The sequence below is a fragment of the Canis aureus genome, chromosome 24, assembly GCF_053574225.1.
Source record: "Canis aureus isolate CA01 chromosome 24, VMU_Caureus_v.1.0, whole genome shotgun sequence".
Lineage (NCBI taxonomy): Eukaryota > Metazoa > Chordata > Mammalia > Carnivora > Canidae > Canis > Canis aureus.
Window position 1 is genome coordinate 36,219,458 of NC_135634.1, and position 27,069 is coordinate 36,246,526.

At 55.2% G+C, this 27,069-nt stretch overlaps 1 protein-coding gene and 1 long non-coding RNA gene across 10 annotated transcripts in view; one reads left to right on the plus strand and one right to left on the minus strand.

Annotated features, from left to right (window-relative positions):
- Positions 1 to 6,926, plus strand: part of LOC144296071 (uncharacterized) — a 9,483-nt gene extending 2,557 nt beyond the window's left edge. For 5 of the 6 annotated variants that reach the window (XR_013363192.1, XR_013363194.1, XR_013363190.1 and 2 more), the window contains exon 3: positions 2,216 to 6,926. This is a non-coding gene — a long non-coding RNA (uncharacterized LOC144296071). The remainder of the gene's footprint in view (positions 1 to 2,215) is intronic. The other variant, XR_013363191.1, reaches the window with a different exon arrangement.
- On the minus strand, positions 1,578 to 26,557 carry DMTN (dematin actin binding protein). 4 transcript variants are annotated; one of them, XM_077868923.1, is made up of 16 exons: positions 25,195 to 25,354; positions 14,366 to 14,569; positions 14,074 to 14,148; positions 13,515 to 13,670; positions 12,543 to 12,587; positions 12,114 to 12,213; positions 11,668 to 11,724; positions 11,280 to 11,432; positions 10,630 to 10,754; positions 9,906 to 10,011; positions 5,863 to 5,927; positions 5,646 to 5,694; positions 5,458 to 5,465; positions 5,213 to 5,278; positions 4,850 to 4,930; positions 1,578 to 4,691 (listed from the first exon to the last, which is right to left on the minus strand). In XM_077868923.1, exons 2-16 carry the CDS (start codon positions 14,381 to 14,383, stop codon positions 4,578 to 4,580), a joined length of 1,218 nt encoding a protein of 405 aa, XP_077725049.1. In that variant the 5' UTR covers positions 14,384 to 14,569; positions 25,195 to 25,354; the 3' UTR covers positions 1,578 to 4,577. The 4 variants fall into 4 exon arrangements, with proteins under 4 accessions (XP_077725049.1, XP_077725048.1, XP_077725046.1 ...); XM_077868922.1 differs by lacking the exons at positions 1,578 to 4,691; positions 4,850 to 4,930; positions 5,213 to 5,278; positions 5,458 to 5,465; positions 25,195 to 25,354 and adding an exon at positions 26,404 to 26,557 and having other exon boundaries at positions 5,547 to 5,694; positions 11,280 to 11,435; XM_077868920.1 differs by lacking the exons at positions 1,578 to 4,691; positions 4,850 to 4,930; positions 5,213 to 5,278; positions 5,458 to 5,465 and having other exon boundaries at positions 5,547 to 5,694; positions 11,280 to 11,435.
- Positions 26,558 to 27,069: the final 512 nt, after the last annotated feature.

Here is a 27,069-nt window from a genome sequence, read left to right on the forward strand (position 1 = left end):
GGAGGAGAGTAGCCTCTACTGCAAAGCTGAAGGATGGAGAGCTGTGGGGTCTTGGGGTTTCACTGCACTCACCCTGCCCCTTGGGCTCCATTCACGCATCAGGCTGAGGCCCAGGAGGCCCCAAGCAGCCCAGAGATGGCTGTGTACCCTGGAGTGGAGCCCGGAACCCCAACTAAGTCACCAGGGTGTGGGGACAGACAGGGCTAGCAAATGGATCTCAGTTCTGAGAGCTGCTTGAGAAAAATGAACTAAATAGACCATCTGTAAATGGGCCCCGGTGAGGATCCCTATGGGAAAGGAGAGGAGGCTTTTAGGCCAGAATGTATAAGAACAAAGGGAATAAATGAGCCCGTTTTATGCCTATGTTTGTGCACAGAGAGGCGACCTGGAAAGCTGGAGACCTGAGTCTAGTCCTGCCCTGTGGGTTTCTGGGTCTGCTCCCTCCTAGGTCAGGGAAGCAGCTGTATGTATTAAATCAGCTTTTCCCAAATACAGAAGTGCATCAGGAATTTATAACCTTTCATTTGGCTTCACTTAAAAATTTTTATCTTAAAAGTTCTAGTAAAAGTCAATGGACACAGCTATATGTGCTATATGCCAAAATAATCAGAGCCCACTGATGTACAGTTGACCCTTGAACAACATGGGTGTGAACTATACAGGTCTGCTGATACATGCATTTTTAAAGATAAATACAGTGCAGTACTGGGTCTGTAATTTTTCTCTTTTATGATTTTTTTTAAAGATTTTATTTACTTATTCATGAGAGACACAAAGACAGAGACACAGGCAGAGGAAGAAGCAGGCTCCCCTCAGGGAACCCAAAGTGGAACTCGATCCCAGAATTCCAGGATCATGCCCTCAGCCAAAGGCAGATAGATGCTCAACTGCTGAGCCACCCAGGCGTCCCAAAGAGAGATATGATTTTCTTTCTTTTAAACATTTTTAAAAAGTTTATTATTTTTTTTTATATATTATTAATTACTTAGTAAGATCTATGCCTAACACGTGGCTCGAACTCACAACTCTAATATCAAGCATCATATGCTCTTCCAATTGAGCCAGCCAGGTGCCTCTCTCCCTTATGCTTTTCTTAATATTTTCTCTTCTCTAGCTTGCTTTACTGTAGGAATACAGTATGTGGTGCATATAACATACGAACTGTGTTAACTGACTATATTACTAAGGCTTCTGGTTAACAGGCTAATAGTTAAATTTATTTGGAGGCAGTTAGAAGTTAAATGCGGATTTTCTTTTTTTTAAGATTTTATTTCAGAGAACGAGAGAGGTAGAGCATGAGCAGCGTGGGGAGGTGGGGGACGAGAGGCAGAAGCAGGCTCCCTGCTGAGCAGGGAGCCCAAGGAGGTCAATGCCGGGCTCAATCCTAGGACCCTGGGATCATGACCTGAGCTGAAGGCAGACGCTTAACCACCCAGGCGCCCCTACATGCAGAATTTTTACTGCATTTTCAAACAGACCCCGTGGCAGTTAACTGCCAGATTAGCTCATTTGAGAGAAGACCTGTAAATAAAGCCTTTCCTCCTGTCAATTTAAGTGAGGGCAGAAGGCTATTGCTGGGTGAACTGTTTTTAAATGCGCGAGTCACTAAGCCCAGATCCTAGAAGAGGGGACATTGACACTGTGCTAACTCAATGGGAGGAGTGTGAATGGATTTGTGAGCATTTTTAAAACACCACAATTTTGTGACTACTTATCTGTGTGAATCAGGATTTTCCCGATACTGTGCAGCCAAATACAATAGTGAATTAGCTCCTGCATTTGATAAAAGGGCAACTGTTGTATAGAAATCTTGCCTTAAAATTTTTTTAGTCATCAAAGCTTCTTGGTCCTCATTCATTTTCATCATAATTAGCTATAAAATTCACCTTATAAATGTATTCCAATTACTAATAATAAGATTTTTTTTTAAGTTTGCTACTAAAAAGGTTTGGAAGCCCCTGAACTGAGTGATCACCACAGTTTTGCATCTGTTCACATGCATGTGCCTGCGTACAAGTGTGTGCGTGCGTGTTGTGGGAAGAGGCACTGAGAGATTCTCTAAGGTTTTGTTTTAGGGACCCAGCTCCACTTCAAGCCTCTCCAGGTCTCAAGAACTTAAAATCCTTTAGGTCTTAGCATGCAATCTGCCCCCTCAAAAGCACTTTCCAGTGACCTGTGACCAAACACAGCCTCTGCACCCTTTGATGCCCAACAGCCCGGGAGCTCTGCGGACGTGGAGGTACTGGACTTGCTACCACTGTATCCCAAGTGCTGGAACAGGGTAAGCCCTCCAAACATTGGCTGAATACCTGAAATTGTGTACAAGTACGGAGATGATTCCTCTTTCTCTCTCTCCGCCTCATCGGCTGTCCTCCCAGCTACCCCTTGGGAGGCAGCTGCTTATATTGGGGAGTCCTGGCTTAGTAGCCAAGAAATGGGGAGGTCTGTCTCCATCCCCCACTTGTTAACTTGCATGTGGCTTCAGGCTTCAGGATGAACAGTCTCTTCTACAATGTTCTTTTTTGCTGAGAGGTTTCAACTGATCTGTGCTACTGACCTCACAGGTTGTTGGAAGGATAAAACAATGTTGTAGATGTATCACCGGAACTCCTACAGCTTAAAACAATTGTTCATACTTGAGTGATTCTTAACCACTTTGCTTTTGCTTTGGCCAAAAGGGGTGGAGACTCATCCCGGGGGTAGGACACTTGCATCAGGTCCAGTCCTTAGGCTCACACTCCAGCTCGCCTGGTCGTTCTGGCCACACGCCTCCTCACACGCCCACATCTAGGTTCTGAGACTGGCCCCTCCCTTCACAGGCACCCACAATCCTCTTTCCCATCTTCCAGGCAGATCTCCGCACTCCGGGTCCCTGTCTGCTCCCCCGGCGAGGCCTTGCCAAGTCAATCGAGAGTGCATTACCCCCTCCTCTCTCTCAGCTTCCACCCCACCCATGGTCCACTAGATCTCACCCACTGTTTGTTTCTCCATTGCTTGGTTTTCCCTGCCTGCTCTTCAGCAGTTGGCTTACTGCCAGTTCCTGCATCCTTGACCTTCTCTGTGTGTTTGGCCTCCCCCAGAGAACTGGGAGTATCAGGCCCTGGAGGGTGCAATCTTGTCAGATGCTGGTGAGCTTGACTGCCAAGGTGAGCGGTTAGGCCTCAGCAGAGGACAAGCAGGCTTGCCCCCGAGCCGGCTCCTGTATTAGTCTCCAGCGTGACCTTCTGTCCTTCCTCCATACTTCATCATGCAGCCCCTGAAGAAGAGGCAGCAGATGTGACCCTGCTAGGCTGGCCCCTGCTTTTATGGCCAGGGGCTGGGGGAAGGGGCAGTGTGTGATGCCGGCCTCTTCCAGCCCTCTGTGGTCCCCATTTGAACTCTTACCCCCAAGGCTTCCCTCAGCCTGGCATTGCCTCTCCCAAGTGCTCCCAGGTGTTCCAGAAAGAACAAATAGATTTGGGGACCCAATGCAACCTTTTAATTCCAAGCAGAGTCCCCCTCCCACAGCATTATCACACACACACACACACAGTGGAAAGGGGTACCAGGGCCTGAGCAGGAACAAAAGCCAGACCCCGGCAAAAATATATATATAATTATATACACATATGTATCTGTAGAGAAGAGAAGCTGGGAGTGTGATTAAGGGAGGGCAGAGAGTTAGGAGAGAAAGCAGCTTGGGGGTGCCCCAATAAATTACATTCTTTAGACAGCATGGTGGGGATGCATGGAAATGGGCAGGACCTGGTGGCCTGGACACAGCCTGGCCTCTTGATCCCATCCAAAGAGAGCCTGAAGGCCTGGGTTCTGCACAGGACCTGGGTGCTTGGAGTCTAGCTGACTTGCCTGGAGGCTGACGGTGGGCCAGGGTTCTGCAACATCTCCACTCTAAGCCATGGCTTCTAGGGAAGCCACAGGGCTGGAGCAAGAGGCTTTGAAGCTTAGGGGTCACCAGGAGAGGAGAGGGTGAGCTGGAGGGCAGGGTGGCTTCATTGTTAGAGGCTGAGCTCAAGCCTGCTCCTGCTAAGAATCAGAGAAGCCAGAGGCCCAGGTGCAGGGGAAGCTGTCCTAGGTGAGGTGAGGAGGCGTGCTTGGGTGCACAGAGTCCTGGGGCTCTCCCTGCCCTCCTGGCTGCTCCCCACTCTCCCCCTCCCCCCGCAGGCCTGAAGGTTGTACCCACCCATGGGTCCAGACTGCCAACATGCCTGACCACTAAGTGCTGCTTTCCTTTCTCCTCACTCTCTTGTGGGGACCTTCCCGTGGGGGTGGGGTTGGGGAGAGGGTGCAAATGTTGACTCTGTGTGTGCTGGGCTCCAGACTGGGTCTGCCCTGTGCGGTGAGGACCAAGGAGGAGGGAAGGAGGCCCCTGGCTTTTTATGGGGAAGCAAGTTCACGTCCCACACCCCAGCACTGCAGAGGTCCTGGCTCCCCCTCACCTGGGGAATGGAGACAACCCTACCTCCATCCCCCACCACCACCCTGCACCCCTAAGAGACGATGCTTTGGGGTCTAGTGACCCCAGCTCTAGAGCCCCGAAGCAGCAGGGAAGAGCGTCAGTCACGGAGCGGGAAGGATGGTCAGAAGAGAGAAGCCTTTTTCTTGAGTTCATTCCGCTTCCACAGGGCCAGCTTGCCAAACTCTTCAGGGGACATGGAGAATACCCTTGAGAAGTCCTCGGCTGACAGGTGTCTCTGGAAAGGGGACACCCAGAGGCAGCTTAAAGACAGGAGCTGGGGTGAGGCTGGGCCAATGACTAAGGGAGCGCTCACACAGAGGCCCCAGGTCTTCCCCACCAGGGAGGCTGCCCCTTTGGAAGCCCCTAGGCCCACCCCACACTTCCTCTGCATACCTCAAGCCTCATCCGATCCACACCTGGAGGCAACTTGGTTCTCCCCTTATTGGTCACCACCAGCATTTCGTAGGGATAGATCTGGGGGGCGGGATGGGCAGAGAGGGGGCAACCTCAGGCTCATAGAGTTTCTTGTCAGTGTAACCCCCTCAATTCCCTGGGCCCCTGATCAGCCTGTAAGGGCCATTGGGGCTCATGCTGGTTTTGCCAACCATTGCCCCCAACTTCCCTGCTGCCCCTCCCGTCAGCGACCCCTTGGTGCATTTGCTTCCCTGGCTTCTCCCCGCAGGCTGGCTGACCCACCCCCACTGTAGATGGTTCTGTCCCCTGCCCACCACCCCTGACTCTGCCCCTGCCCCTCACCTTCTGCTCCAGCACACAGGGCAGGGAGTTCCCCCGGTCCATCCTCCCCCTCTGGCCCTCTCCGTTCTGGGGAGACCAAAGCCGCAGTGAGCCAGAGTGGGGCAGGGAGACCTCCCCAGCCTTACCCTGGGCTTCTCGTGTCCTTGCCAGGCAACTCTGTAGCCCCACCCCCCCCCCAACACCCCTGTCACCCATCCACGGCTTGCTTCTGCTGCTCCATGTGTTCCCCTCCAGAAGGCACTCACCTGCAGGCCTATAGGAGAGAAGAATTATTGTCCAGAGGCGGCTCTAAGGGCAGCAGGCCTCCAAACCTGCCGGCTCAGCCTCCCAACCTCAAGCCACAGCCCTGCCCGCAGCACAGACACGGGCTGCCATGGGGCCTACTCAGGCCCCTTGCCCAGCTCGCCTGGCATTGGGTGGCCCTGCCTCTCACCTGGACTTCCGGTCTCACTCCCAGAGGGGCTGAATTCTGTGGACTGTAGCTAGAAAGGACACGAAGGGATCAGAAGGAAGGTGGAGAAGTCTGCACTGTTTCCCTTCACTTTGAAGGTCTCTTGCTCCCCCGGATGCCCAAGCAGCTCAGCCCCTCCGAGGTGCCCCGAGGGCACACTCTTCCCTCCCAGTCTGTGATCTCTGGTCAGGGACCTTACCCGGCTCAGAGTGGTCCTGCCATAGGCGGGGAGAGAAGACGACTTGGATGTTCCTGCTTGCAAGGCTGGAAGAGAGCAGGAGGCCCTGTTCAGTGCCTTTGGTCTGACATTCATTCCTGAGAGGGCTGCCTCCCTGGCCTCCCCTGCCAGAGGCAAGGCGGTGAAGCATGGACCTGGGGGGCTCGAGGGGTGGGGGTGCCTACTGGCTCCCAGCTCCTGCCCATTACCTTCAGCAAGCGGCACTGTGCTGAGGCTCTGAGCCATCGCTCTAACCAAATACACATCTGGATGAGATGCCTGAGTGTTAAAATGGATAGTCAGCCAATAACGGCCAGACGATGAGGCTCACCATCATAAAATGACACTATGGGCTACAAAAATATGTCTGAAACTTAGTCAAAATTACTGAATCGTTACAATATTATTATTAGCAATGCTAGTAATCAAATTTCCAACATTTGCTATTTATTACAATGCAGAAATGATAATGTTCTCTGCACCATCAGCTGCTAGACTGTACCGGCAGCCAGTAGACGTCACACTTGTGGAGAGAGCATGTGACTCTTGATCTTGGGGTCCTGAGTTCAAACTCCGCATTGCATGTGAAGCTTACTTAAAATTATATATAGAGACTTCACATTTGCAAGACCAGATGTCACTTTCAACTTACACATTTCATATCACTTAACTTTCTTGCACCACAGATTGTAACTCAAGAAAATTGGTTTTCAGTTAACAGGTTTTCCTAAAAAGAACTTTGTAACTAAGATTCTTAGTTTGGCCAAATCTCAAAACTCTTTCATGTCCAAATACTAGAAATCGTTGGCATTCTACGGTGATCATTTGGATAACTATTTTTTTAAAAGTGTATGTAAGGGCAGCCTGGGTGGCTCAGCGGTTTAGCACCGCCTTCAGCCCAGGGCCGGATCCTGGAGACCCGGGATCGAGTCCCACATCGGGCTCCCTGCATGGAGCCTTCTTCTCCCTCTGCCTGTGTCTCTGCCTCTCTCTCTTCCTCTCTGTGTGTCTGTCATGAATAAATAAATAAAATCTTAAAAAAAAAAGTGTATGTAAGTAATCTCTACACCCAACATGGGGCTCGAACTCAGGACCCCAGGATCAAGAGTCACACGCTCCTCCAACTGAGCCCACCAGATGTCCTGATAAATGTTTTTATTTGAAGATTTTAGCCTTGATAGATTCAAAACTAAAGGATATACAGATCTGTCTTCTTAAAACACTCTTTTAGAACCTGTGGCTTGGAAGTTTAGTGAGCATGAAATGTATTTTGAGGAACTTGTATTTTCTTAATATTTTTAAAAATACTTTTTAATTTTGTGCAGGAAATTATCTGTTTCTACAATGATCATTCATTATTGAAGCATTTCACTTTATAAGTATACATTTATATTTCAAGTAGCTGATAGAATTTTAACCAACAAAGCACATAGGAAGATTTTCACTTCAAATTATTTTTAGAATGCTTATTTATGTTTGAAAGTGACCATTTCAATGTTACCATGACGTCGGAATGACACGCCTGTTCATAATTTTGAAATTGTTGAAGGTGCTTGGGTGGCTCAGTAGGTTAAGTGTCCAATGTGGTTTCAACTCAGGTCATGATCCCAGGGTCCTGAGATCAAGTTCCACATCGGGCTCCTGGCTCAGCATGGAGTCTGCTTGGGATTCTCTCTCTCACTCTGCCCCACCCCCTGCTCATACATGTGCTCACTGTCTCTCTCTCAAATAAGTAAATAAAAAATCTTAGAAAAAAATTCTGAAATTGTTGAGGTTGATTAGCTATGACCATAACCTATGCAATCATGTGATCACTGGTCACATATAAGATCAGGGATGCCAAAAATGATGATGACAGATATTTGGCCATTCGACTTTGCAAGGCCAAAATGGAAGTTAAAAAGCTAATTTTGACTAAATAGCAAAATCTGGTGGAACATATAGATTGAATCCAACTTTCAGGGCATCTCTCCATCTGCCTCTTTCTTCAAGCCTTCACTATTCTACATTTTCTAAAAAGGTCCTATTGTAACTCTTCCCACTCATCCTGAAATATCATCCTGGGGACTTTCAGTGACCTGTGCATGTCCATGCACATATGACCCTTACGGCTCCTTGAATCCCATCTCAGTGGCCTTCACCTCCACCCCCCACAAGGCAGCCCCTTCAAATGGCCACCCCCTGGTCTTGTCCACACCTGCAATACCTTGATTCCTGAAGCCCTGGAATCGCACTTTGCAGCTACCACACCATACCCTTCCTTATTTGTAACTTCTCAAGCTCACTTCCAGCATGTCTGTTCATCAGTGTCATGGGACGCCCGGGGTCTTGATCTCCAACCCCCCACCCCCACCCCTGACCTTCGACCCACAGTTAGGTATATCACTACTTTCACCACCACTCAGCAGCTCCCCTAGCCCCTCATCCCTCAGCACCTGCCTTATAAAACTCTAGCCCTGAATCAGCCAGCTCCTCTCTTGCCTGCAGTCCATGGGGATAAAGCCCACACTGCTAGATTATCCTCACTACAGATGAATGCCTTGCGCTGGTTCCCCTTCCCTGCAAATGGGTAGTCTAAACCTTCCCCAACCCGCCCAGCCTCACCCTGCTTCCACTCAGCAGACAGCCTCAACTTCTCCTGTGACCTGCTCCCAGACCCAGGTCCCCAGCCCACAGAGAAAGAGGCCTTTGGGGCCTGACGCCTGCCTCCCACATCCTGGATCTTGCTGAGGGGAGCACTCCAGGGCACAGCTCCAGGGCTCAGCCTTCACATCTTCCCTTTCCTCTCTTCTCTGCATGATCCCATTTTTTCTCAAGGTCTTGCTACTATATACAAGCTTAAAATTCAACTCATCCTGCAAGCTTCCAACTGAGCAAGACCTGGCTCCCACCTACAGGTGCCTCAAGCCCAGGATGTCCCAAACCAGTCCCTTCATCCTTCCCCCAAACCCAAGCCAATCCCCGCCCAGCACCCAAGCCAAGATCCCAACTCGGCTCTCCCTCCCTTCCCATGTCCAATCAGCCACTCAGTCCAGTTGACTCCATCTTCTATATATTTCTCAAGCCCACCTCCCTTCTCTGGATCTATGTGTAGTTTTAGCCCTTACCTAGACCTCTGGAAAATGTGGTGGAGTGTCTCAGAAGATGGCCTGCATGTTATCTCCGGGCCTGTGTGCCTTTGAGTCATGGCTTCCCTTGAGTCTAGGCTGCCCGCTAAGCTGCTCTGTCCAACAGGACGTAGGAGGAGTGATGCTGTGGCTCCTGACGCTAGGCTTTTAGATGCCTCATACTTTCAGCTGGGGTTCTCAGATCTCCCTCCCTCTGCTCCAGCCTTGATGTTCTAGGGAAGTCCAGGCTAGACTCCCATGATTAGAGGCATAATACCCAGAGCCCAGGCCACCTTATCTCTCTGGCTAATCCCTGCCACCCTGGGGCACACTCTGGGTTCCTGCAGGCCCTGTAAGCTGGCCAGAATGTTTCCTGTTCCTTGCCTTTGCTCCAGCACTGTCCCCAGTGTCCCCAATGCCCATCTCCACCCCCCTCCCCCTGCCACTCACTTTGTCTTTCTCTTCAAGACCTAGTGACCCACACATATCACTACCCCTGGCCCTCCGGCCCCAGGCCCTGTCACAGTTTCCTCGAAGCACTCACTGTGTGCCTCTCATGTCACCACCCAACATTGCCCCACTGCGCTGACCCCAATTTCCATGTCAATTTCCCCGTGGACTGGAAGCTACTGACGGACAGTATATTTTTGGACTCTTTATAATCTCCTGTGTCACCATATATTAGACACTCAATAAACATCTGGTAAATTAAACATAATTTGCTAGTTCTGCTATAGCTAATCCTATCTTTTATCATCTAGTCTTATTCCATGACTGGTATCCTTGCCCTAAGGAGAGCATGAGTGCCTTGAGCCAGCACAGGATCTTCTGTCCCTTGTACCACAGGAGCACAGTGCCAGCCACACGATAGACAAACAGATTCTGTGGGTGATTCGGGGCCCCATCCATGGCACTCACAGGTATGAAAGGGTGTCCGGTCGGGCAGAGAGCGGGTTTTCCTCCGGATAGGCAGTGACTTTTCCATCTCTTCTTTCAAGATCATCTTTCCCAAGTTGGAAGTAACCTGGGGAAGGAGAAAGGAAGATGCGCCCAAGACTTCTATACTCACTTCTCATCTCCATTGGAGCTGAGTATCCACAGGCAGGACTGGGGACAGGTTTCCCAAGGGGCTGGGGTTGTGCCCCGGAGCCTGTGGAGCCTGTCCTTCTGGTCTAAAGCACTGCCGTTCGGGGTCTGGCCACCCTCGAGAGCAAGGAGGCAGTGCTGCTTGGTATTTAACTGTATCTGAGTGGCCTCTGCATCCCAGGTTACTCACCCAGAGCACAAGCCCAGGCCACTGTCACTGGCCTTCCTATGACTCCTGACACCCTCTCTCCTGCCCTGGATGCCAGCAGTCTGCTCTCTCCCTGCTCCTCTTCCCATGAACTTAGCCTTCCTGAATCCTGGCACTGGGTGTGTGTGGGGCACCTTTTCTTTCCTTTAACCCTAAGCTAACTGGTGATCCCCCCAAGCAGCATGAAGTCCTGGTGTCCCTTCAGTAGCAGCAACCTGATGTCCCGGGAAGAAGGGGAATCCCTCATGTTTCTACTAGGAGGTTCTTTAGGACAGAAGAGTTAGAGCCCAAGGCCTTTGGTCCCCAAGAAGACGTGGGCAGGGTGGCTGGGGCGAAGTGAGATGCTACCTTACTGAGTTCCTCTCGCTGACGCTCCCTGAGAGCCTTCATCTCGTCCCCGGAGTCATCATCTTCTTCCTCTTCCTCTTCCTCTGCCCCCCTCCGAGAGGCCTTCCGTTTCCTCCATTCTGTCTCTGGGGAACACAGGCAAAAGCAGGCTCATCAATCAGCCATTCACGCACCAAGTATTTATCAGGTGCTGCCTTGTGCACCTTCCAGAGAATGCGACAAGCCATCTCGTGCAAAATAAAAGTACCATTCTCTAGCCTTATGGTAAAGCTGAATTGGCGACACTCAGTCACACAACTTAAAGTCACTGGGGACCAGGACCTTGCCTCACTCCTCCTTCTCTCTTCCAGAGCTCCTATCGCAGAGCCTGGGACGCAGGTGTTTAAGATATGTCTGCTGAGTGGCCAAATAAGTAAATGGAAAGCTAGGGAAAGACTAACAAGCAGGGCCACATAACCAAGACTAGAGGAATGCAGGGAATACGGTGAGCCAGGAGGTCATGAAGGGAGCCAGGAGGTCATGAAGAGAGCCAGGAGGTCATGAAGTACGTAGGGTGGCAGTGGGGAGAGAGAAGGTGGGTTCATGAGTTTCGACAGGGCTGTGAGGCAGTCTCCTGGGCCTCCCCTGCCCCCTCCAGCATGGTCTCCTACCCACGACCGCCAACGACGGAGGGCACGGCCAATAGTCAGTTTCGATCTTGGCTGGCTGGTTGGGGTCAGGTGGCTGGGCCGCAGGAAACTTGGAGGACTCGATGATGAGGTCCTCGATGAGGTGCTTGCTCTGGGGGCTGCCTCCCGTGGACTCTGCTGGTGGAGGTCAGGGTCAGCCCACATCCTGAGCCACGCCGCCTTAGCCCACCCCAGCCCCCAGCTCTCTCTCCTGTCCCCTGCTCACACCTGGGACACTGTGGCTGTACAAACAGTGCACACAAGAACGGGCATACGGGGCAGAGGTTATCTGCTGCTATGAACAGCTGTTCTCCCGTGGCCTCCCAGCCCGCAGTGTGAAGGGGCCCAGGTCACAGAGGGGAGCCCTCACCTCTCTGCTTGTAGATAGGTGGCTTCTTGTAGATGTTGGAATCTGGGCGGGTGGTCTCTGTGGACAGGGAGCAAGAGCAGATGAGGAGATGCTGATGGTGGGTGAGGCCGGGTCAGTGAAGAGAAGGGCACAAATGAGATGGTGTGGGGAATTCATGGGCTCCTGCCGAGAGCTGAGACCTGAGACAGAACCTGAGTGCCTGGAACTGTCCCTCAGGGGTTTTGGACTTTCCACACTTTTCTGGTTGGGTGGGAGGAAAGGCTCAAGAGGTTTCATCATCTTGGGAGGAGTAGGGTGGTTTGCCTGGGGTCTGGGCATCAGGGGTGCAGCCATTCTGTGCTGAGCATATACCCCAGAGAATGGGGGACTGAGAAGCAGCAGCTTGGGTCCCTGTTAGGAAAAGAGGTCCTGGGGAAAGTGTGCAGCCACACTGCCAGAAAACCTACCAGGATGGTGGAAATGGGGTAGGCTGGTCCGGGGGGTCCCGGTGGTTCTTGGGGCTGAAGCCTGAGAGATGGTTCCAGGGGACCGGCTCTCCGCCCACACCTGCAGAGCAGAAGTGTGGTTGACTGGAGCTCCCAGGTCCCCCACCCTACCCTCTCCAACCCATGGAGACACTGCTTCACCTCACACCACCATCTCTGTCCTCCCACCCTAGCATCCCACAAGCCCCCAACCCCAGGGCAGAGGAAGGGTCTCCAAGGACTCAACTTGCTGATGGTGTATGACCCGGGGAGACAGGGTTAAATGAGGTCCTGGGTCAGACAGACAGATGGACCCAGAGCTGGTCGGCGACGGGATCAGGTCATCCCGTGGGCTGTGCATATGTGTGGGGGCGGGGAGCCGGGCAAGTGTCAGGTGTGGGGCAGACTCACCTCTGGGGATGGTGGGGGGGATGTGGATTTGGGTGACAGTGAGCGCTGCGGATGGAGAGGAGGCTGGTCAGAGCCACGAGGGTAGGGGTAAATCCTCATCCCTAGATCCCCGGAGGGGCCACTTCACCCCCCACCACCACCCAACTCTGCACCCTGGCCCGGCCAATTTCTGAGCCACGTCTTCTATGTCAGTCCTTGCCAGTTCCCAGCACTGGCCCTCCATCCTTCTCCCTCTTAGTGCTCTCCTGGGCAGAGTCCTGTCTTTCTCGGGATGCACGAAGAAGCCATGGATCTTGCAGCAGTGTGTCTGTGCTCTGGGGGCCAACTGAAGGTGGCTCTGGCCTGTCCACAGGGCCTAGAGCCCAGGGGAAGGACCAGGAGCCACAAGTATCCAGGATGGAGTCTGGGCTCCCTGCAGAGTAGTGAGTCTCCCCACAGCCCGCCTCCAGCTCAAGGCTCAGCCATGACACTAGCCCTTTCTGGAACGTGGTTTACAGAGTAGCTGCCATGTGTTATCTCCGGCACTCAAGTACTTGGTGAGGGAGGTAGGGGGCGGATGTATCACCTCTATTGTACAGGAGGGGAAACAAACCACGCCTTCACACGGGTCAGTCAGCTGGGACTTCAGAATCCCAGTGCAGTGTTCCCGAAGGCTTTCTGGCAGATTTGCACTTTTTGTCCACTGCCAGCCTTCTCCTCCACGACCCTCCACCCCCTGCTCTGTGAGGCTGCCAATCAACCCGGCCTCCCGGCTTCTCAGCATGGAGCTCCCCTCCGGCCTCCAGCCTGTCCCTGCCTGCCCTCCATGAACACTGGGTTGACCATTGGTTGATTTCTGCCCACAGTTCCCTTTCCTGTTTTGGAGTCTGACCGCCAGGAAAGGAAGCAGGAGAGGGATTTTGCCTCCTTCCCCGTGTGGCTGGGGGAGCCCTTCCCCCAAGTTCCATCCAAGAGGAGCCTCCCACCCCTCACCTCCCGGCTTCTGGGCAGCTCCACGTGTTCCAGGAGAGAATAGGTAAAGTGGGGCTCATAGATCATGAGGTCAGGCCGCTCGATGTCCAGGATGGCCTTGTCCTTGGGGATGGCAGCCAAGTCCTTGTAGCCCAGCACCTGGTTGTCCATCTTGGCCTGGAGGGAAATGGTAGGAATGGAACAGATGTGCCGAAAGCCTCACCTAGAATCCTGGCCTTACCAGCTAGACTTGCAATTTGTCAGGAAGAAAAGGGACAGCCATTTGAGCCATCAGCTCATACGAGTTAGTAGTGTGTATTTTTTTAATTTTAAGGGTTTAGAGAGTCACCTTAAAAGATGATAGTCCTTCACCTAACACTTCGGGTACAATGAGGCAGGACCAGACCAGTAGAAGGTGGCGGTGGGGAACCTTCTCTGGGTTTCTGGTTGTCTCTGCCCACCAGCCCTGGCAGGACGGTCGGTGGCTGTTGTCGGGGAGGCTCTGGGTGAAGTGCCCAGCGGGTCCCCACCCCACCCGCTGGTCCCAGCCTGAGGGTGCTGGTGGCCGAGAGGTACTCACCACGATGCTGGAGGGAGAGCCGGGAACACTGGAGCCGCGGGAGGAGCTGACGCTCCCAGGGGAGGTAAGTGGTTGCTGGGGAGAGTGAAAGGCGGGCGGTGGGAATGAGCGTGCGTGCCAGGGCCGGGCGGGGCTCTCCACCGGGCGGGGGGCCTGGCGGAGGGAGGGGGCGGGGGGGGGGGGCTGCCCTAGGCCTCTGGGCCCCGGGGTGCGGCGCTGCGGGCGGCCGGCAGGTGGCCCCGTCGACGCCCGACCGCCCCCCCCCCGTGCCCCCCGGGCGCGGCCCGCGCACCTTCTGCAGCCGTTCCATGCAGCAGGGAGCTGGCCGGTCGGTCGCCCGCGGAGCCCCGTGCGCTCGGGGAGACGACGCGGCGTCAGGCTCTGGCCGGCTCCTGGGCGCGGCGCGCTCGGGGCCCCGAGAGCAGAGAGTGCGTCCCCCCGGGCTGTGGCGTCCTCATGCCTCGGCGACGGTCCGCGCGTGGAGCGGGTGCCGGGCCTGGGGGGCGGGGCGCGGGGCGGGTGAGGGAGAGGCAGGGGCCGAGCGGAGCGCGGGGAAACGCTCGGGCCGCGCTCGGGCCGCACTCGGGCCGGAGCCATTGTCCTCCGGCTGGAAAGGAAACGCCCGCAGGGGTCCGGCTGCCGGGGCAGCCTCCGCGCTCCGGCCCGGGGACACCTGCCTGCCGCGCCCCGCCCCGCCCGCGCCGCCCCGCCCCGCCCCGGGCCGCAGCCCGGTCTCAGGCCCCGCGTCTCACTCCCCTGGCCCGGCCCCTGGCCCACTCCCCCGAGCAATCAGCTGCCCGGGCGCCCCCTCTGCCCCGCAGCCCAGGCGGGTTTAACACAGGCACCTGCTCACCCTGCGAGGTGGACAGACCGGGAGGACAGGATGGAGCCAAACTGCCTTGGTGGCGCGGTCAGGTCATGGGGGGTGGGGGGGGGGCCGAGGCCTCAGGGAAGAGGGAGGGGAGGCTGGAGGGAGCCCACATTCCCTGGGTCCCTGCCCCTGTCCCCATCCCACAGTCTGTCTCACTTGACAGAGCCCCCCTTGGGGCCCAGGCCACATCCCAGCTGTAGGCAGGCTTCTCAGGACGCCTGTGCTGACGCTGCCCTCCGAACTGCTGCTTCGCTGCTAGGCAGCACCCCTGAGGTTCAGCAGGAAGGCGTCCCAGCCCGCACTGCTCTCCATTCCTAGACAGTTGGGTCTTGTCTGCTGCAGTAGATTATGAGTTCCCTGGGGCCACAGCCCATGCCTTGGGGTCTTCACCTTCAGCCTTCATTAATTCCCTTGGCACTCCTCCCATCCCCCACCCCCTAGTCCTGGACACTAACAACCATTCAGTGACTGCCTGGCTGAGCTTCCAGCAATGGTGGCAGTGAGGCTAAATTCCATCTGCTGGCAATAAGCCTCCTAGAGTGAAGAGAGCTGATGGCTACAGCAGGGACGGGGAAGAGGCAGCCTAATGTAGTGGTTAAAAGCACGAGCTCTGGACCAGAGTACCTGGGGATGGGTACCGACTCTGCTACGGCAGCTGTGTGACTTTGGGCAAGTTACTTACTCTCTCTGTGCCTCATGTTTCTCATCTGTAAAAATGGAAGATAGTACTAGTGTCCATGTCATGGGGCAGCTCTGAGTATTAAATAAGTTATAACATGTCAAGTGCTTAAAACACTATAAATTCTATGTAGAGTATTAGCTATTATTATTTCTATTTCCCCAAGGACTAATGAATTTAGATGTCTATTCCATAGCCATTCTTAACCACAGGGGGTAATGAAAGACTGAGGTCACTAGTGCTCCCAATCTTATCACCTATTACTTTGTATCAGGCCATTCTTTGGCTCCACCACCAAAACCACCTGCTTGCCCCACAAGCAGCCCTCATTTCCACCTTCTGCTTTTGCACATGCCCTTCCACTATTCTCTGTCCACTTCCTTGTCTCCCAGATGCCACTTGTCCTTCAGGGTCGATCCCAGCCTTCCTCCCCTGGGAGGCCTCTCCTACTATTCTAGTCCTTTTGATAAGCCTTCTCTGAATTCCAGCAGGACTGAAAAAGAGGCCCATACAACAGACCTTGATTATAGGTTGCCTAATGCAGGAACATGTTTTTTCACTAACCAGAATGAGTGCTAACTTCTGGAGGGCAAAACAACAAAGCAATTACCATCATTTTTTGAATGCTCAAGCTAGGTACTTTGGTAAGCACTTATTTTTAAGATTTTATTTTTAAGTACTTTCTGTACCCAATGTGAGGCTCGAACCTACAACCCCAAGATGGAGTCACATGCTCCACCAATTGAGGCAGCCGGGTGCCTCTAATAAGCACTTTATTTTTTTTTTTAATTTTTTTTTTTAATAAGCACTTTAAAAGGATGATTTGTTTCATCCCCTCCGACAGCCCTATAAGGTAGACCCATTTTACAGATGAGAAAACAGAGGCTCAAAGAGGTTAAAAAGTTGTCCAGAGTCATGAAGCTGAAAATGTGTCTTCAGCACCGGCATGGTTCAAAGTGCCTAGCTAGTACCGTGTCAGGAGCATTGTGGGGATAGAGTAAAATCTGCTACATTTCTCAAGTCTTTTTAGAATTCTAGAGTCAAGGCTTCTCCAAGACAAGCTCCTGGGTCACACTAGGTATTTGGTGCCCGTGGAAAGACTCCATTCCAGACCTTTATCCTTCTCGGCCTTCTTAGCTCTCACTTTGTAATGCTTTTATAACTAGGTATCTGAGGATCAGAATCAACTCTAATACATATTAGCTCTCTTTCACTCCTCTCTGATCTTTACTGTATTGACAGCCATTGTCAAACTAGCTATATACTTGGCTTAGCCTTAGAGTCAAACACTCATTCATTCATGTATCTGCCCATCTATCCATCCGTCCATCCTTCCATCCATTCATCCTTCCCTCCCTCTATCCATCCACGCATCCACTCATTCCTCTACTTGTCCATCCTTCCATCCATTCATCCACTCATCCATCTGCCTATCCACTTATCCATCCATCTGTCCATCCATCCATCCACTAATCATCTACCCCTCAGTCATATATTGCTTTACCCATCCATTCATCAAATACTTCCTGACCTTTCTGCAATAACCACAGACAACACTCTGTGACAAGTCTTATGGGGAACAGAAAGACGAGTCAAGGGATCCAAGCTGCCCAGCAGAAATGAGGCATGTAAATAGATAACTCCCATGCAAAACAGAAAATTACATGTGCCAGATAAGATAATAGAAGGAGCCATGAGAGGTCATAGGATGAGGGATCACTCTAGCGCGGTGCTGAGAAGGGAGAATAAAGAAGATTCCTTAGAGGAGGTATTTGAGGTAGGCCTTGACTGCCCAGTTTGAGTTTATGCAAAAACTAAAGAATCGATTATTGACGGAGAAGACAAAATGAACAAAGGAACAGGCCTGAGGTGGAGGGGCAGCACTGGGTCTATCTAGGGAACAGCAAGTATGGCTACACTATAGGGCTCATGGGGTTGAAATATGTTTGGGGCAAGAAGTTGGGAGTTAGATTATGGAGGTCTCCAACCCAGACCAGAGGATTTAGATTGTACTTTATGGACAACAGGGACAATAGGATGCTTAGAAACTTTTTTCAAACAAAGAAGTGACAGATCCAAGCAGTACTTTGGGATGATGAATGTGGCTGCAGCCTGGGAGAGGGGGCTGGACAGGTAGGGGCAGCATGGACAGAGGCCAGTCTGGAAGCTACAGTAGGAGTCCCAGCAAGAGCTCGTGAGGGCCTTGACTTGTGTGTGCAGCCCAAGAGGGAGAGGAAGCAAATGGGAGAGACCCTAGAGGCAGAATGTGCAAAACAGACATGATCCGAAAGCCCTCCAGGGCAGGGGTAGGTGGCTGGCTCAGAGACAGAGGAAGGGGAAGCAGTGAGTTCACTTTTTGCCAGTGTGAGGTGGAGGTGGGTACAGTTGATGAGCAGGTGGGAATGTCCGGGAGGGACAGGAGGTTGAGCCCAGGGCAGGCTGGAAAGAGAGACTTGGGAGCCATTTGACTAGAGGTGGTAGTCTGCACATGAACTTGCTAAGGCAGAAAGAAGTTCAAAACCAGCATCCTAGGAAACACCTAGGGGACTAGAAGAAATATCATCCCAGATGGCATGAAAGGGACCAGGAAAAGGAGATGGCCAGCTCCTTGGGGGCAGGGAGTGTATCTAGTGGAGGCGATTGCATTATGGAGAGACAGGGTGGGAGCAAGGGGATGAGGAAAGGTCATGAAGCCAAGAGTCTGTGGCCAGAGGAGAGAGGCGCTGGAGGGAGTGATGGCTCTCTGTTTTGGTGGCCTCCGAGGGTACTTCCAGGGGAAAAGTGAGGCCTTCTTGTCAGGGAAGGCCTGGCTAGGCCACAGGCCGGGGAGTGTGGGGGTCGGAGAGCGACTTTGGAGGAGGCCAGATTGGCTGAAGGTGTTTCAGGAAAGGGGACACTTGAAGATGTTTGTAGGCAGTGGGGAGGAAGTGGGGTCCCAGCAGCGGGAAGGGATGCAGCCCAGGCTCAAGAGGAGGGTGGGCTCTGGAAGGAAAACTCAGGGCTTCCCTGGAAGGACAGGAAAGGAAAAGTTGGTATCCACAACACAGGGCCCTGTGGCCTGGGCCAGTCCCCAATGGGAGGCCCTTATTTTCCCAGGAAAAATGATAGCGGAGGCCATATGCAGATCTGACAGGTCAGTGGGACAGAGGCTGAAGAGGGTAGAAAAAGTTTGGTGGGGAGTGTGGATAGCTGAGCCACCAGGGAGAACAGAGTTTCCTTGTGTCCTGGAGCCGCAGGGAGCCTGGCGGTGGCCCCGGCACCCTCCCCTTGAACACCAGTATGTGTGTGTTGGGGATACAGGGTGGGGCAATGACTGTGTATCAGAGGGGTCACTGCCCAGTCAAGGAGGGAGGGGAAGGGTCCAGGACTGGCCAAGTCACAGCGATGCATGATCATGCCCTGCACCCACACCCACACACGCACAAACACTGCCTTCGGGCATCGCCACTCAGACGTGTGATTTGAAATAATGATGTCTCTGCTCCGTTCCCTGGACCCTTCCTATCCAGAGCTGCCTGCAGCCCCAGACCCATCCCTGGTGCTGGCTCACCCCCTCCCTCCCAGCCTCAGGATCTCCTCTCTCGTGTCCCCTGAGCCATACTCCTCCAGGGCCTGCTGGCCAGTGTCCAGTGCGGTAGGTAGGACACATGCTGACAAACTGACGTCTTACCCTTTTGGGGCACTGCATTTTAATTTGGGGCTTCCCTTAAGAAGTGAAGGTCTTGGCAGCCCAGGTGGCTCAGCGGTCTAGCGCTGCCTTCAGCCCAGGGCCTGATCCTGGAGTCACACGTCAGGCCTCCTGCATGGAGCCTGCTTCTCCCTCTGCCTGTGTCTCTGCATCTCTCTCTCTGTGTGTGTCTCTCATAAATGAATGAATGAATGAATGAATGAATGAATGAATGAATAAATAAATAAATAAATAAATAAATAAATAAATAAATAAATAAAATCTTTTTGGGAAGCCTGGGTGGCTCAGCGGTTTAGCGCCACCTTTGGTCCAGGGCATGATCCTGGAGACACGGGACCAAGTTCCACATCGGGCTCCCTGCGTGGAGCCTGCTTCTCCCTCTGCCTGTGTCTCTGACTCTCTCTGTGTCTCAATAAATAATAAATAAAATCTTTAAAAAAAGAAAAAAGAAGAAGTGAAGGTCTTACTGGTGAAATTTTAAGGAAAAGTGTTTTGAGATGGAGTCGATAGAGAGAGAGAGAGAGAGGGGAGGAAGGAGAGAGGGAGGGAGGGAAGGAGGGTTTTCTTGGCTTCTCTCAAATCACATCATGCAGGCAAGTGCTTACTCCACCCTCCAGCGGCCCCCTCCCTCAAAGCTAATTTCCTCTTGAGTCAACACCCCCTGTCGCCCTCCTCCTCCAGTGCTGGCCCTCTCCCCCCTCTGGACACACCCTGTGTCACACACGTACAATGCACTGTCTCCATCCCAGCAGCCTCCGGGGGAAAGAGACCAAGAGGGCAGGCTGCAGCAGGAAGGGAGGCCGGGATGGAAGGAAAGGGAAAGAAAGGCAGCAGAGGCGGCCAGCCCAGGTGGTGGGGAGGACCTCCCAGCTGCTCACTCCCATCCTCACTCCTCCAGCCCCGCCCCACCCTCCCCCTTATCTGAGCCTCCAGCCCAGCCCCGCCTCACACTGCCTGCCTGGCATCTGCGTCTCTGCAGCTACTAGACCCTCTGGGCTCTGGGTTGGGGGTGATAAGACCCGAGCACCCACCCCAGCCGGCTTCTGCCCCAGGTAGGACTAACCTGGCTGTGGCTCTCTGGACTGGTAGAAATGAAGGCTCAACAGGCAAAACCACGGCTGGAGGCCTCCAGTCCCAAGCCAAGCACCGCGGGCCATGTGCCCGTCACTGTCCCAGAGACTTCCATACGTCCCCTCTACCCTTCACACGGGCCAGTGCCCTCCCCATTCAGGGACTGGGAACCGTGGCTGAGAGCGTGACTTGCCAAAGGCCACCCAAACACAAGTCACGCTGGAATCCCTGCCCAGGCCTGTGACAGGTCAAAGCCAATGAACACGCTTCTCGGTGGGTCCCCGAAGGTCCCACTTCAGTCTGAACAAAGGTCCTACTTCAGGTCCCCACTTCAGTGTTGAGAATGACCTCACCTGGTGGGGCCACCCAGATTTCCTGCTCACTGGCCTGGCCTGTACACAGGGAGCAGGGGGGCTGGGGGTGGGGGGGCTTTGTGCAGCCGGGCAGGGTGCTGCACACAGGAAGCCAGTTATGAAATGAGGCGTGCGGACTGTCCAAGTGGGCCGAGGGCAGGGCGGGCAGGAGCTTGGCCCTCTCTGTTTTCTCTAGTTTCAGCCACAGTGTGGCCGCCTGCCTTGCTCCCTCCCTGTTCCTTCTCCACTCTTTCTGCGTGCCATTCCCGTTTCTTCTTTCTTCATCTTTCCTCCCTGGGCTCTGTTTCCCTTTCACACTGTCCTGCTCCCGGCCCCACCCCTACAGTTACTGTGGCAACAATTCAATGCCAGAAATAAAGGCAGGATCCAGCTAGGTCACCAGTTCCCAAAACAGCATCCCATCCCAGGGTGGAGTGGGGAAGGGGGGGGCAGGGGCAGCCCAGGAGCAGCAGGGAAAACCTGAGGGTGTGTGTGTGTGTGTATATGTGTGTGTTTGTGTGTATAGGGGGCACCCATGCTTGCCCCTAGGGACATGAAAGAGCAGGAGAGGGCTCCCAGCTCTGGGCCAGGGTTCATGGGGCATCCTTGAAGCCTGTGTCCTCTCTCCCCAGCTCTCCTTTCTCCTTTTCCCCACCCCCATTTTTTAAATCCTGCTCTATCTGCCAGGACGAGGGTTAGGTTCCTCTAATGCCAACACTATATAGTATCCTCTCACACTCTGATGAAGCATCAGGCAGGTGTGGGTGGGCCCCAAAACTGGGTCCCGGCCTAAGAACCCACCTGCTCAAGGCCCTGCCTCATCTTTGCTCCTGGTGGCAGCAGGCCCAGGCCCAGGCACCTCCTTCCACTCCTCCTACTTCACACAAATACGCACCTTCTCATCCTGTTTCTCCTAGATCTCTGTTGGGTTTCTGTATCCTTTCTCTATACCTTCCCTCTGAGGAGGCCTCTCTTTCTGAGTCTTCCCCCCCAACTCCTCAGGCTTGCATGGTCCTCAGTATGTTCCTGATCTGGCCTTTATTTATGGCTGGTCTGGTTGGGGGTTGTGCTGTCACTTGTACAAGCTGGATTCATAGGGAAGATGCAAAGGTCTTGTGTCCCAAATTTAGCTTTCTGAATTCTGGGGGTATCCCTATTTTGGTGCACACACACACACACACACACACACACACACACACACACGTGAGCTCCAAAAGAGGAATTCCTACAGACCTGCACCCTTAGGTGAACAGCATGACTCAAGTATTCAACATATGGGGAGGCCGGCAGCACGGAGCCTCACACGTGGGCACAGTGCTTCACCCACACAGGCAAGAGCCCACACTGAAACAGAGTTGCAAAACCCATGCACCCTCCTTCCAAGATCACGCCCCCACTCTCCCAGCAAGCCCCCCCCCCACAGTGCTGCACAGTGCCACTGACACCCACTCATCCCCACCCACTGATCCTCCCTTGGCACCCGTTCTCCACGCTCACAACCACCCGCATCACATGCTGCCATCCCCTCCCCAAGCTGAGCACATGTACCGGCACACACACAGCGCCCCCCCATTTACCTATTCCCTGGGGGCTTTCCTGCTCCCTGTTCCCAAAGCCCCACCACCTTCCTTTTCTTCCACCTGCCCCTGCTCCCCTGACTCTCAAACCCTGGCAACACAGTCCTCTGGGAGGGAAACACCAGGTGCATCTGCCCAGGCAGGGGCACACCTAGCAAGAGGGCGCCTCTGGATCCTTAGGGCCTGAATGTCTGCTCAGCCCCCAGCCCTTGGAGCGCTTCAGAGGCTGGTCAGGATGGAGCAGGGGTCAGGCCTGTGGCCACACCCTACCACCCAACCTTATTCTGCGTGTGGTTCTCACTGCAGCCTGGCCAGCCTAGGGCTAGAAAGGGGCTCCCGGGTACCTCCCCACAAGCAGCACACCCGTCACCAACAGCATGCAGGTCTCTGTGTGGACTGCTCCCCTCTCTAGATCTGGGGCTCGCTGGAGGGAGCCTGCCCCCCTTTCTCTCTCCCCCCCATGTTCTCCCTGTTATTCAGCAAAGAAAGGACAGCTCCCCTGCCCACCTCTGTCCTCCCCATGCCATCACTTGGACTTCCACCCAGCACAGCTAGGGGAAGAGGGTCCTGGGGTGCCAGTATGAAACACCCCATCCCTTTCCCTCAAGTCAGGTTTGATGAGCTCAAACCCAGCTAGTCCCAGGGTCTGGGACCACTCTCCCACTGAACAGGGGCCATAGCTGACCCCTCCCCAGGGGGTCCCAGCCACCACCCAGAGCCCAAAGTGCCCACAGAGGGGAAGAGAGGTGGGAAACCTTGCCACCTACCTCTTCCCAGACAGTGTGGCCCAGATGCTCTGAGGCCCCCAGGCCAGGCCAGGCAGGCACAGGCCCAGATCCCCGGGGGCTGCCGCTTTTTCTCAAGAGCCAAGGTAGCAGGCGTCTCTTCCAGGAACCCAGCCGCGCTTTCCCAGAGCACAAATAACAGGAAAAAAGCCGGCTCGGGGTAGGTGGGTGGGTGGGTGGGGGGAGCTGGCACAGGAGGGGACCTACCCTCTGGGCCCCCACCCCCTCGTCCCCACCCTGCTTCTCTGGGAGCTGGTGCTCTGAGCCTGCGTCTGGCGGGGCGGGCGGGCCGCTGGCTCCCCCGCGGCACCCCCCCACCTCCAGCTGATAGCGTGTGGCCGCCCCAGGGTGTGTGTGTGTCTGCTCTTCCACCTCGCTCGCCGCAGCTCAATCCGTTTCAAACAAGAGGAGCATTAACCAGGCATCATGACGAAGCAGAATCGGAAGCAGACCCGGCAAGCGGCTGGCCTTTCCCCTTTCCCATAGTCCCAACCCTGCGACGCTCCTGCTCGCTCACACACATGCACGCGCGCACACACAGACACACACACACACACAGCCCCTCAAGCCTCATCAGAAACAGCCAGTTTGAGTTGGGGTGGGGGAAAAAGGGGGCTCTACTGATAACCGAGGGGTGACAACACCTCAACACCAGCACCTGCATCTCCTACTCGTCACCTAAAAGCAAGCGACAGAGGCCTCCGGGGGCCCTGCCTCCCTAGGGTGCTAAAGGGCACAGATGTTCAGGGGCAAGGAGAGGGCAAAGATGCCAGAATTGGTCACCCAAGGAAGGATTAACCCCCTCCTGGTGAGGGATGGATGGGAGGATCCTCAGCACCAGAGACTGGGCTGGCCCTTAGGTCACCTGGATCCCCTGGAGAAGGACCCTGTCGCTTACCAGGGCAGCTGCATCAGAAGGGAATTTCCTGCCCGGTGATGTCCAGGGCCTAGCACAGAACTACAGGATGTGCCTTCCCTGAATGGGAAAACCCTCACCACTCCAGGGCCCTGCCACTGGCCCGTGGTTCTCTCTGGGCTCAGAGCAGAGCCTGGTTCATTTGTGACCCCTGGGGGTAGGGGAGGGAGCCCAGCGGGCTGACCTCAGAGGGCTGACCCTGGCCGTGGCCCCAGCCTCCTCTCCACCTCACAGCAGACTTGCCTACCTAGGCAGCCCTTGCTGTTGCCCTGGTAACCGCTGCCCACAGCCGGTCAGCTGATGGTATGAGCTGTCCTTGGGGAAATCTAGAATCTGGGGAGGGGGCTTTGGGGTCTCTGAGTGGAAAACCACAGGGGAAGGGTCTTTAGGGGGACAGGTGACAGTGTGCCCCGGACCTCCTTCTCGAAGAAAAGAGGACAGGAGGGGACAGGTAGGGACGGGGAGGGAGGCATGTTTGGGGTAGTGGAAGGCAGAGGAGAATGAATTCTGAAGGATGGGCTCCAGAAAGAAAAGAGAAATGAAGAAGGCAGGCAGCGGAGTGGCTGAGGAAGAATCGGGCTCAGCTGCTGGGGAGTGGCTGGGAGAGGGCCCTGCAGAAAGGAACCAGAAATCCTGGGGGTGGGGGAAGAAACATCTGGGGAAAAAAGGTCAGGACATGATGCAGGAGGGGGTGTACCTTTGGTGTGGCAGGACGGGCACCAGCCCTTCTGGGCAACCAGCCCGGCCCCAGGCAGCCTCTCGGCTCGGCTCTCCTCCCGTGGAGCCCACCCTTCCCGCCCCGGCCCCACCCGGTCGGCTCTGCACAGCCTCCTGCCACCCTTCCAGGAGCCCAGCGCCGGTGCCTTTCCACCCCGGCCCCGCAGGATCCCCGATCTTCCCCGCTGCCACGTTCCTGCCCTGCTGCCACTCGCCCCCCACCAGACCCCACCCCAGATTTGTCTTCCGGTGCAAGGGTGGCCAGAGGCAGGGCTGGAATGCGCTGTTGCGGGGAAGGACAGCTGTGGACTGGGGCCTGGAAGGAGACTCATGACGAATGGATCGGAGCCCCTGGGCGCGGGAAGAGGGGGACGTTCTCCTCTGCGACACGAGCACGTTGGATGGAGTGGGGAAGCCAGGCAGCCAGGGGCAAGGGCAGGGGGGAGGGGAGGGCTCTCCGGTACCTTCAGGGGCCTGGGGCGTGGGGCAGGAGCACCGCGGCTTCCTCGGTGACATACACCTCCATCCCTCGGCGCATCTCCTCTCCGCCTCCCGTTGCCAAGACAACCTGCCGGCTCAGCGGCGGCGGCAGCAGGGAGGGGGGAGGAGGCGGCCGTGGCTCCCACTGCCTCCTCAGTGATGGAGGGAGGTGGCCTGAGGTCTGCCTCCGTGCTGGGGTGGGGGTGGGGGAGCTGCCGCCCGGGCCAGGGCTCCCACTGAGTCTCCCCTACCCCATCCGGGAGGCTCTGGGGTTGGCTCCCGGGGCGGTCTCCGGACACCCCTAATTCAGAGCCCGATAGCAGGCGGGCCTTGCAGAGGGACGCAGCACTGGACAGTGTCCCCCATTCCAGGAAGCCAGGTGTGGAGCTGGGGAGGAGTGATCGGAACAGGGAGGGATGACCGTGTAGAAGGGTCAGAGGGTGGCTCCCAGCAGGAGGGCAAGGCAAGCCCCCCCCCCTCCCCGCAAGCATGGCTAGGGTGGACATGGGGCTGCGGGCCCAGAAGCCTGCCCCCTGTGGGACCTCCGCTAGCACTGAGCACCTCCTCCCAGTCCTAAACCCTCTCTTCCCCTTGACTAAAGGGAAAGTCTTCCAATCCTGCAGAGCCCATTCCTGCTGCCCCCCACGCTCTAGGAATGTCCTTCCACGGGGTGGGAGAGCCACCTTGTGCAGGAAGAGTCTGCCACCAGCCAGCCCTGGAACCGAGGGGACTGCAGAGTTAGGGCTCCCTCTGTCGACCTGAGGCGTGGTAGCTGTCAAGGTCATTCCTCACTGAGAGGGATCCTAGTGTGTGTGTGTGTGTGTGTGTGTGTGTGTGTGTGTGTGTGTGGTGGGTGTCCACGGGGAGGGCACAGCCAAGCCAGGAGACCCTTCTCTTCGCCTGCCCTGCTCCACCTCTACCTCCCCTCCGGTCTTGCCCGATGGTGAGACTTGCTCTGCCCAGCAGCCCCTCCCTCCTGAGACAGCCCCAGACCTCTCAGGGCCAGTGGCCCATGCTCCCCACGCCCCACGCCATTGCTTGCCTGCCTCCCCTTCAGGCTGGGGTGGGAGGGGAGGCAAAATCTTCCTCCCAGAACCAGGCAACACTGAACACCCGTGCCGGTTGTCCAGGCGTCAGGGCAGGCTCCCCGGGCACCCCTTGGCCATACCCAGCTGCTAAGGGGACTCGCCTACCTCTCAGGAGTGCCTTGAGGCCTTGAGGATGGCCCCTGCGTCCACGACCAGGGCTGGGGCTCCTGCCCCTCTCAGGCAGGCGGTCCCAGGCCCCAGACACGGAGTCCTTGGCTCCCTTCTGTGGCAGGATCACTGGTGCCAGCCGTCCTGACTGGACTCCGGCCCTGCCACCAGCCCCCTCCCAAGGCCTGCGCGATAGGCCTCTCTCTCCTCTGCCTCACTCCACTGCCCCTCGCCCCGCCCCATGCCCCAACCTGCTGAGACTGGGAGCACCAGGGACTCTCCCCTCTGCCTGGGCCATCTAAACATTAACTCCCCGGGAGGCTGACTAGGGCACCCAGGCACCTAAGGAGAGGGGAAAGGTGACAAAGAACTGGGCCATGGGAATAAAAGGACGGACAAGGGCCCAGAAGTGACCCTTTCTCAAGAGTTTGGAAGTCACACCCCTCTACCTCTGTGCACTGGACCCTCTCTCATGGACCCCAGACCCTCACCCCCCAGCATGCTGCCATCAGACCAGCCTCTCCCCGAAACCCAACCCCACAACTGCACGGTCACTCTTCTTCTCAAAACCCCTGCTGCTACAAAACTTTCCATAATGTGACCCAATCTTTTCCCGCCTCTTCTCCAGGCAGACATGCAATTGTAGCCAAAGCCATGGGCTGC